At 39.0% G+C, this 11321-nt stretch overlaps 1 protein-coding gene and 1 long non-coding RNA gene across 7 annotated transcripts in view; one reads left to right on the forward strand and one right to left on the reverse strand.

Moving 5' to 3' along the window:
* ITGA6 (integrin subunit alpha 6) overlaps window positions 1–7250 on the forward strand; it is a 45286-nt gene extending 38036 nt beyond the window's left edge. For 2 of the 3 annotated variants that reach the window (XM_062005128.1, XM_062005126.1), the window contains 5 exons: window positions 789–887; window positions 1245–1355; window positions 1439–1537; window positions 1872–1997; window positions 5167–7250. In XM_062005128.1, the coding sequence (XP_061861112.1) occupies window positions 789–887; window positions 1245–1355; window positions 1439–1537; window positions 1872–1997; window positions 5167–5325 (594 nt within the window). In that variant the 3' untranslated portion in view covers window positions 5326–7250. Of the gene's footprint in view, window positions 1–788; window positions 888–1244; window positions 1356–1438; window positions 1538–1871; window positions 1998–3415; window positions 3546–5166 lie in introns of all 3 variants that reach the window. The other variant, XM_062005127.1, reaches the window with a different exon arrangement.
* The window catches only part of LOC133626371 (uncharacterized), a 34822-nt gene that overhangs the window by 21918 nt on the left and 1583 nt on the right, over window positions 1–11321 (reverse strand). The window contains exons 2-4 of one of the 4 annotated variants that reach the window (XR_009819470.1): window positions 6430–6486; window positions 5070–5218; window positions 98–1776 (exon numbers count right to left, since the gene is read on the reverse strand). This is a non-coding gene — a long non-coding RNA (uncharacterized LOC133626371). The other 3 variants (XR_009819469.1, XR_009819471.1, XR_009819468.1) reach the window with 3 other exon arrangements.

The following is an 11321-nucleotide window of genomic DNA, read 5'->3' on the forward strand; positions in this document are numbered from 1 at the left end:
GTACAACGTGAAAGCAGGGCAGCATGGGACAGTAGGGAGGAAGGGCTTGTACTCCAGAAGGACTTTTTTGTCTTAAGCAGCTCACATACACAATACATGAACAATGGGGCAAGGGTTAAGTTTATTACGAGACTTCATAACAGCTAATGAGGATAATATGCTCAAGGATAGATGCCATGCTGCGGCGACTGTTTTTGCAATGGGCTCTTACAGGATGAAATTGCTGATTGCTTCAACACATTTCATCAGCATTTTTGAGATCTGATTCAATTTTTCCCCAGAAAACAATACAGAACAGTAAGCATCTCCCAGCCTGGAGGAATTCTAGGTACTTCTTAAATGCAAGCCATTTCTCTTTTAATTTTACCTATTTACAACAAATACAATAAAAAGCATTTGTTGAGCAGGTTTCACAGCCCTTCGGTTACGGCTGTCTAGCAAGACATTTTTCAGCATCTGCTGACTGTAGCACTATCTTATTCTTTCAGCTTAGTAACATTAATGTGGTTTATGTAGAATGAAAATGGAAATGCAACTGAAAGCTTTATGGCCCCTTGACCTATTAAAAAACATTGCCAGCTGTCCTTTTTGTAGGTGCTCTCCAATTCTAGTAGCTGTCCTGACTCAACTATTAGCAATAAATGTGTAGATAAGTAGAGATACATAATCATGTCACCCATCTTGGACCAAGAAAGCACTCACTGAACTCTTTGTTTCTCTGAATTAGGTCAGAATTGGGAGATATTTAGGATGAACTACTAAAACTCTTTTAACTTTTTTTTTTTAAGGAATACCATAGCTCAAGAAGGAAACGTGAGGTTGCAGAGAAGCAAACTTCAGACAGCAAGACATTTTCTTTATTCTCAGAGAGAAAATACAAGACCTTGGTAAGCGTATTGCACCAACTATAGTCTTGTCAGATGGCCCTCTCTGCAGTCGCTCAGAGGGCTTTTCTGAGTTTGCTGGGTGAAAGAAAGGATCTCTTGGATTTAAGATAAAGCATTGAGGTTTTTTAAATCTGACAGTTCAGATTATACAGCACAGGATTTTTGCATAGAGTTACTGACATTAAAATAAAGAGGTAATAGCATCTTCTTTGTATCTTCCTATTGCTGTCGGTACAAACAGAGTTTGGTTCTCACACATAAATATGGTGCATATAATTGAACTTTTAATTTTGGGGGGGGATTTAAACAATTTATAGGGATATATTTTTATTTACATGTAGAAGCTTATAATTGCAGGACTGCAATGTAAATGCACGTTGTGTGGACATAAAGTGTCCTCTGAAGGGTTTAGACAGCAAGGCATCTATTGTGCTGCGCTCCAGACTGTGGAACAGTACTTTCTTAGAGGTAAGTTCTCCTACCTGCCATTTTTGGAAGGTCAGAGTTCTTCCCTGTTCTGTGTCTAATGTCCATATTTTATTTTGGAACAGGAATACTCAAAAATGAACTACCTAGATATTCTTGTTAGGGCTTCCATCAGTGTTCCTGCTGCAGCTAAGAACGTTAAACTCACGAATGAAGTTGCTCAGGTAGGTTCAATGTTTAATGCTATCCATGTGTTACAGTTGTGAAGTTTCCAACTTATCACAAAGACTGGAAAAAACAACCCCAAACCATTTTAAAATAAAGCAGCTAGAAGTTTAGCTTTCCAACTGATTTTTGGGTATTGCCTTTTAATTGGGTTGGAAAACATCACTACCATAGTGGAATGATACCAGGAAGGACTTTCTGGAAGAAAACATTCTGTAGATGATAGAGAGAAGACACCCTGTTAGAGATAAGACTGTATCAGTTGCAACTCTGTGTTAAATATGGATGCTTCTGCAATGCTCTTTCCATCTGGACATACTTTCTCTCCTTTAGGTGCGTGTTACTGTCTTCCCAGCAAAACCAGTAGCACTTTATACAGGAGTGCCATGGTGGATCATCGCTGTGGCTATTATTGCTGGAATACTGATGCTTGCACTGTTGGTATTCTTACTGTGGAAGGTGAGTTTTTATTCATCTGGTTTATGTTTCCTGGTCTACAATTAATGAGACTGTAGACTACTTAAGCAGATGATGGAGTATTTGGGTTTTAATTTGGAACTTAAAATAGAACAAAACTGCCCAAACCAGACATTACCATGCAATGTCTGAAATGAAAATGGTTATGTGGGAAGGCTTCTTACGATTTGTCTGTTTCCATATCCTCAAAAGGAAGTATTCTGAGCTCTGGGCTCTATGTACAGAGACCACAGTTACTATGATATGGATGGATACAGTTAACTGGGGCTTCTGCAGTTTGGTGTAAAACTTCATGTGACCAATCTACAAGTGTTTTAGCAGGAATTCACTCTCATAACATCAGAAATAGCATTACACTAATAGTAGATGAAAATAACCAAAAGGTACAGAAACAATACCTAACTAAATTTTGCTGAATTTCTGCAGCAGTGGCTTTTTATCTTAGAAACCCTACAGGAGTAAATATGGGTGTATAACAAAATGCTAACAATTTGCAAAAGAAAGAATCAAGTACTTATTTTTCTGACTACCTCTGGCACCTTAACAACTAATTGTGGTTCCAAGTATAACAAGGCAGTCCTTTTATTTGGAGTTTTTACAGGCACAGCCAGTTAGTATTTGCTGTTACAGAACAGTAGAAGGTTATTAAGAAAGAAGAGGGGAAGAGGAATATCTGATTTGTTCCTTAACTTTCTTCTGGAGAAACTGCATCAGTTAGGTTTGCTGAGGAGCTACTATTTGCTGCAGATTACTTCTCACAGGACAGTTCTGACTGACTTATTTTCTAAAAAATGTCCAGCATCTCCTCCAGATCTTCCTGATGAATTAAAGCTCGGGTGGGCTTGTTAGGTTATAGCTACTAGTGTGTTACTGCACAGGAGAATACAGATTTTGCACACGTGTACATGGTAAAATGCTTCTTTTGATGACAAACATTGTGCCATCTTACGCAGGACTACCAGGGTATTTAAAAGACTGTTACATGATTGGTTTAAGACAAATGCTTGTACAGGACAGGTCAAACCAGCACTCATTTTTGTTCTACCCTCTGTTTTTGTCTATCCTGTGCACTAGTCTGCAAACAGGTTTCTGTACAGACTTCTGCTCTTCACAGATGGCTTTAGTTACAATGGACTGCTTCAGAGTAGCTTTTCTCAAATGAAACCCAAACAAACAGATGCATTACAAATTTTATCAAAATAATATGCTGTTATTATGCAGATCGAGTTGGTCCAAGAAATTTTCAGATCTAGAAGGAACTGAATTATTGTGATTGTTGTTGTTGCTGTTTCCTGTGAAGGTATAATGGGAGGACAGTTCACAGGGTTAATTTAAGTCAGTTTTAATAGGTTTGACTTTCCAGTCCACAAAAATTGACAAAATACCTTGCTTCCTTGTAGTGTGGTTTCTTCAAGAGAAATAAGAAAGATCATTATGATGCCACATATCACAAGGCTGAGATCCATGCTCAGCCATCTGATAAAGAGAGGCTTACTTCTGATGCATAGTATTGATCTACTTCTGTAATTGGTAATTGATGCTATTTTTTGCTCTTTAGCTGTGGCACACGCTCTGGTTGTGGTGGCTAACTAAGAAGCTTTTACTGCATATGTCCTATTAACTTGGGGATTTCAAACTCGCTTGCTCATTCTGCCCATAGATTTTTCAGCTTTTGGTGCACGTGAACACACACAGGTGTTTACCTTGGTCTAAAAAGCTTCTTGTTTATTTCGAGAACATGTTGATCTGTTGCAGTGGTTTTAAAAAAAATATTTTAACAGTACAGTTAAGTTTTTATGCTTGAGAGATTGTAATCAACACTGCAGAGTTAAGAATTAAAGCTAAGACTACATGGATGATAGATAAACTTGCTTTACTAACTTTCATGCATGCTGAAAGGTATATATTGCTTATAATGAAAAGGGTTTTCATAAGGAGAATTTAATTGCTGTGGAAACATCTGTTTTCCTTCAGTTCTAAGGTATACTTTTCTAAGAGCACAGTTTCCTCTGCTGAAGCTACTAGATGCATGATTATTTATGCTTCTAGCAACCTTTACTGAATTTAAGATATTACATGCATGTATATTATATTAATATGTGATGCTTGGGATGGGGGGGGGGGGAATTCTTAACTAAAATATGTCAAAATGGAGTTTAATGAACCTTAACTACGAGACTGCTAAAGAGTTGGTCTATACATAGTCATTTTAAATTCATTTTCATGGAAGTTCTAATATTCTTTAAAAAACCCAACCAAACAGAATTCTCAACACCCAAAATACTATGAACAAAATCTTCCCACTTTCCTGGTCTTTTTTTCCTAGCGTTATCTAGTGCCAGCTGGATGGCACAATGTCTCTTAACAATCTTGCCATCAATGACCCTCCAAAGAACGTGAAGTTGAAAGTTTGCCAATGCTCATCCTTGTAACACTGCCCATAACTCCATTTTGTTTTGAAAATTAATTTCAGTCCATTCATCAGTGTTGAAAATTATTTTATGCAGAGCACAAATAAGCTGTACTAGATTTCATCTAGGGAGACTTGTGTCATGGCATGTTACAAAACTTCCAAGTTACGTCTGGTTTTTATCCTGTGACAAAGGAAGCAAGACTCACGTAGTTAAGTTCAGGTTACTATAGTTGAGATGGTGCTCTGAAAAATAAGGCCCTTGTGTGCAACTTTTCTGGAAGGTCTTGGAAACCTTTCTGATGTTTTTTAAAAGGTAAATCGTGTCACCACACAGCAAGATACTAAAGTACAAACCTACCATTGATTCAGGAGAAGCAAATGTTCCTGAACGGTATTGGCTTCTTGGTGTGCCACTACATTCTCTCATATGAATGGCTTTATAAGAAGAATTAAGAGACTTGTAAAAACAGAAAGTTAGTGGAGGTTTATATTTTTAAGGTATTAGATTACCACTGGATTGTCAGACTGTACCCTTTGTCTTCAACTGCTGCTGGAACAACTAACACAGACCTGCCGGCTCAGTTTTACAGCTACATATGCTATGTTCTTCGCCTATGCATTTCTGTTTTCAGTTTTCTTACCTGAGTATCCGTACAAAGGAAGAATTTATTGCCTCTATAACTGTAGTGCTTTGGCAGCAACTTAAACCTAAACTGTTCTTTTTCTTCTCTGCTCCAGTGCGGGTTCTTTCAGCGTTCCAGGTACGAAGACAGTGTCCCCCGATACCATGCTGTAAGAATTCGAAAAGAAGAGCGACAGATCAAAGATGGGAAATGCAAAGACCTTGAGACAAAACAGTGGTTCACAAAATGGAATGAAAATGAAAGCTATTCTTAGGGAAAAATTATTTTCATCCACAAAGTTCAGATAGAGGTTAAGATTATCATTAATGGAATACTGATGGAATTAGATCTCTGAACACTACGGACATTCACCATTGGATTGTAGATCGTTATATTGAGGCTTTTGTTTGCACAGTTAAAATCGCTTCAACAGACTTTCTTTGCATTCTTTTATTTCCAGACTGCCTCCTTCCCCCTTCAAATCCAACTCACACATTAAAACACAGGGTGCTGATTTGGGATCTTTTCTGCAAAATATGCAAAACCACTACAGCAGATTTTTTCCTGTGACCCTAACCTTCTTCCTGGGCATGCAAGGAATGCATGGGTGAGGTCAAAAGAGGCCCGCCATCCTTCCCTCAGTGCACAGTCCATCACACACAGTGGCCTTCACAAACTTTGTGCAAGTATAATCTGAAGACCTGCAAATCTACTTTAGTCATAACCCTTGCCAGCTGCAGTAGTTAGGGCTTAACAAAAGGCATCACCTAAGATCACATGTGCAATAGGTCATGTTGCTCATTTTTTTTAAGATCTGATTGTGTGATTCTAGCTCACAACAAATATACACAGGTTTTTTTTAAAAGAGAGGCTGGAATATTAGATGTACTTTTTGTATATATATTTTTTTAGTCATTTTTGTATTTATTTTTGTTACAAATCATTGTCTTTGACTAACTATTAGGCCAAAGACTTAAGTGAACTCTTTCAAATTCACTGTGTCTTTAAACTTCAGATTATGAGACCTGAGGTTTCACTGCATTTTGATAAGTCACTGCAGATGCCAATGCTTTCTAAAAATGCAAATATTTATTCCAGTGATGAGTATGGGGGCCTTTTCCCCCTGATATTTGTAACTTTATGTAGTAGCGGTTATCAGGTCTTGTAATGTGGTTTGTATATTATGTCAGACTATTTAATGATTTGGGCACCAAGCAGGAGTAGGGTTTTTAGATCCAGTTTTATACTTACAGCAAGAAAGTGAGATGTTCTCTGTGAGCAGCTTTCCAGCTTCATAAGGACTTCCTGTTTGGCAAAAGGCATTGACTACTGCAGCTGTTACAGAGCACTTGAATGAGGCTATAAATGCCCAACTTACCTTAACTATGAGGATCCGAGCTGATCCACCTTGAGACTACTGAATTGTCTTGAATATCTGAATGTTGAGAGAAGTAGAACCACAATGTTGTGTTAATCAGTAATCTAGCTATTGTAACATAACTGATAGAACTATTTAAAGAGTTTACTTTTTTACCCATCTTCTAAAGTGTTGGTACTATTTAAGAATGAAGATTTAGTTCACAATTGTTTTTTCCATGTGAAACAAAATTCTGCTCAAAAAAGAACATGTTTGTTGCTAGTAATTCGAACTATGCAAAAACCTCTTGGTACTTTTTCCCCTCATAGGGTAAAAACGTGCTAGGAGGCAGCTGTCAAGTGTCTTTATTTTTATTGCTAGCTTTGAACATACCTTCTTGGAAGACGTAGTCATCTAAAAAACTATCATTGTAGAAAGTGCATTAACTTAATAGGTTGTTCTTCCTCCTACTAAATAACTGCAGTTTGTTGTCACTCTGATTTGGTGAACACACACATAATACTTAGCTGTTAACAGTTTTTGGGCTTTTAAAATTCTAGCTTGTTTGCTGAAAGGCTCAGCAGCATCAGAGGCCAGGCTCATGGAGGGGCTATGACGCTTAACAAATAGCCTTAGATTTAAAAGCAGATTGTGGCCTTCACCTAAGAAGATGTCTTTGGAGTGTTAAACTGAAAGTTCTTGAAAAATAAGTCATGTCACTGGTGTACTTGTGTCTCAAACTTTTTTTTTTAATACCAGCTAGCAATGCTACATCATTCCATGATTAGAAATTACCTGTGGATATTTGTATAGAAGTGTGAAATAAACTTTTTTTAATTAAGCATTGTTTTGGTAATAGTAGTTTCTTTATTATAATTAACAAAGGTAGCTAAGTTCAGTAGAAAAAGAAGCTGAAAACTGCAAGCTTTAACAAACTGCCTCATGCTCCATGGTGCTGTAACTCTCAGTGCCCTTGCCCACAAAGAGGGGCAGATAAGGCAGCTGCAGCAGACAACACATCTCAGGCATGCAGGCGCTCTGCTGCTTGCTGCACTTTCCAGCCATGGCCAGAGTCAGGCACGGGGTTGGGCAGAGCAGGCTCTGGCAAAGCACCAACTGTAAACTGCTTGGGGCAGAGCTACCCTATCCCTCTACATTCCACTCACACTGCCCCAGATACCTTTAATGCAAGCAGTCTTCTACAAGCTCCCCTGCCAAATGGGTTTCTGTAACTAGGAGAGGTGGATGAATCCCCCAAATTAGTTAAGGACTTTACATATCTGTCTGTGTTTAGCAGTGGAAATTTGATATGACAGTCAATTGCAAGGTTCAGCTTCAACTCTACAAAAAAAACCACCCCAAAACAAAAAAAGATGCAGAAAAAAACCCCACAACCCAGCACAGAAAGCTTGTGGTTTTTAAGATGACCTGTCAGAAGGATGCTTTACTCACCCTTGCTGAAAGGAAAGGCCTTTTATACACCAAAGCCTGAAGAGAAGGATTAACTGAATACAGGCTTGACCAGTGTTTGTTGTTGCAGCCAAGAAACTTGTAGGATTATAATTAGAACGTGTTGCTAGATCTTTCAGAGCACAAAGCTGTGGACTCAACTACAAGACAAATATGGACTGGGAGAACAGTTCAGTAGCTGATCAAAACACATATAGGACAAATATATTAGGTTTTATATATGTTTACATATACTATACACAGTAATGTAGAATACATTATTCACACAGTACTACAATATTACACATAATAGTGTCTGTGTACAGCATATATGTATATATAAAGTCTAATGTACTCTACTTGATATATATAACATTTGAGTACTATGTATGTCTCTATAATACACACCCCCACACTGAAGTACCTAAGTAGAACAGTAGTAAACTGCACTACCTTTCCATATGTTTAATTGTGACAGCATAGGAGATATACCTCATGAGGAAGCTTTCAACATGAGGGACCATCACAGCACAGTTTCGATAACTCCATGTGCAGAGGCTTACGTGGAAGAAGAGAGTGAGTGCTCAGAGGGAGGCGCTGGAAAATCGGCACATAAGGTGAAAGGAAGCACTTGAAGATAGCATTAGAACTCCAATCCCCATTTGCAGCACCCTTGTTACATGCCAACCCTCACTGCAGCCACGTGCCTGGACTATAATAAACACCACGCAGAACCAGAACGGTGCTCCTGTACAAACATCTGAAGTAACTTCTCCCAGTGCAGAGTAGGTGAAGTGTCAGCCGTTGGTTTGCAAAAACCAGAAGAAAATGATGAAACAACCAGGCAACTGTAGCCCATGCTCTGAGCCAGAGGAGGCAGGTGGACAAGCTTTAGCCAGCTGACACATGCCTGTCTGTGACTAGAATGCAAGTAGTGTAGTTCCCATTCCCTGGGATGCTTGTGGAAGCAGTTTCTTCAGTTTTTATCCCAGTCCTCAGACATCTTCAAATGTCAATTTGTCTCCCCAGGCCATGGATGCATAATTAATATGAAATGCCTTTTGTAACCTCATAAGCCTTACTGGAGTCCCAACTCTGATCCTCCTGGGAAAAACACAGCAAGCCCTTTCCCTAAAAGAGATTACCACAATCCCCAGCCAGGCTGACACACATTCACTGTACAGAGGTGGGAGATCTGCAGCTTGTGTTGTCCATACTCGAAGACAGACTCCCTTGCTGCCCCTGCATCCTCCACAGTTTCTAGCTCTGCAAAATAGTTGTCGCAAGCAGCACCTTTTCATGGCTGCACCTGCCTCAAAGACCCTAGAAGAAGACAGAGAACTGTGTTTTTAACAAGCAGAGTTGTCCTTGCTGCTGCTTACCTCACTATTGCAGAACAACATACACACGCCGCCCCCCGTGCATTGATATACAGTGCTATTATTTATTTCCTCCTGCCTCTCAGAGTCCTCAAGGGATAAAGGACAGAAAAATGAAATATTTTTGCCAGTGTACAAAATAATGCAACTGCTAAGTTGATCTGTGGGATACTGTTTTCCCGAAGTGGAAAGGACCAACAGTTAATGTCACAGAGCTGACAGGCGTGTCATTGCCTTAGCTTATGAGTCAGCCTGTGACTGGCTAAACTCCCAGTTTAGCAAGGAGGAAGAACATAAAACTAGCCATCCTGGAACCGACACAGATGTGGCTGAACCAGCATCCCACCTCTGACAATGGCTAACAGTTAAGCAGCATGATCCTAATACTTTGCTTTTCCTGTTCCCCAAAAAGTTAGTGCTACATGTCAGCAGTTATGTACTATATATTTTTCCTATGGAAGAAAAGGTGGCCACAATGGTCATAAAATTTCTCCAGCAGAGAAATCTGATCTTGACTCAAAGTTGTACATGGCAAAACCTCACAACCCCAAATTTAATTATAGACTGGATAAAAAGAAAGAAACCCATCTGCATGTTCTTGAATCTACAACAACTTGAGAACTCCTACAGAATCCGCTCCATATTTTTGACCAACTTTTGTTGGACAAAATTTTTCTATCTTTTTATTTCTACTCCTGCAAAAGACAACCAAAGCCACATCCAACCAATGTAACCCTAAGAATTTTCTTAGCAATCTGGTTAGCATATGCAGATGAACTTACTGACAAAAACCTAAGAACAACAAGCCTTTGTGCAAACTAAGTACACAAGCTGAAAACAGACATAAATGGACCAAATGACCATGTAGGCATCATAGCAAAGCATATAAACCACTGAACGACAAGAAAAACATACCCGTGGATATCCATACCTGTCAACTGCAGGTTTTTTCTTAATCTATGATACACCTATTTTTGAGGAAAGGGAAAAAAAGAAGAAAACCAAGGCAGACCACCAGCACATGTATCAACCAAACATGGTGACTTCCACTAAGGGGTTATTTGTAGTATGACCTTAACAATCCAAGAAGCCATTCTATGGAACATCCTGCTAAAATGCTATGCTTCCATTTATTAAACCTTGAAAAAAAACCCTTAAAATGTAATTGCTTAGGTTAAAACTAAAGGCTATGCTTTCAATTGCCTTAAGGTCTGGTTTGTTCTGTCCTGTTCAAATTATGTATCCGGACGTATGAGAATTTCAGAAACGCTGATAAGCAGGAATGTGAGTGGGAAAATGCCAGACGACAAAACTAATACTTCCATCAATTTTGGTTTATATGAGAATTTACAGAAACTGGCACATCAGAGTTCCAGCTAGGGTCACACTGGAACAGATCAAGAGTAAGCTCCCAGAAGACCATCAATGAAACAGGTTTTAAAAAGGGATGAGGGTGGGGGGAGAGAAGACAGAATTCAAAATATTCTCCAGTATTTTAACAGAACATGTCTACATGGATCAGTATCTGATCAGCAGCTTAAGTAAGACCAGGAAAACACCTGTAGGTAAACAGAGAGGGTTTATTCTGCTGTGAACACAGCATTAAAAAATCATCCACATTCACAGTTACTTCTGTCACTGCTCGTCCTGCACAATTTTCCCTGAGAAAAGCACTCACTGTTTCCATTACTGAGAATGGACTCCAGCTTACAAAGTGTAGTGATCTATTCAGCCTATGACAGACAGCCTTACCCACATCTGGCTGGGGACTGCTGTCCAAAGATAACTTTAGGCAGGAAGCCAGTTTTTAAAGAAGCTTAAACAACACAGAGACATAAAAGTTGAAGCCAATTCACAGCCATCCTGAGAAATTACAACTTACAAATACCCAACTTACTGCTTGTAGGTACTGCTTTAAACTAAGGTTATCTCGCAACTGAGAAGCCATTAGCAAATGGTTTTAAGCACAGAAAAAACAGTTGAAGTCCCAAACTGTTACAAACTTGAGTAGCATGAGCTACTATTCGGTGCTTCTGGGAGTGGCAGACAAGCAGCAATAAAGCAAAAATTGTCAGCAACCTGTAT

Source organism: Colius striatus, chromosome 11 (genome assembly GCF_028858725.1).
Source record: "Colius striatus isolate bColStr4 chromosome 11, bColStr4.1.hap1, whole genome shotgun sequence".
NCBI lineage: Eukaryota > Metazoa > Chordata > Aves > Coliiformes > Coliidae > Colius > Colius striatus.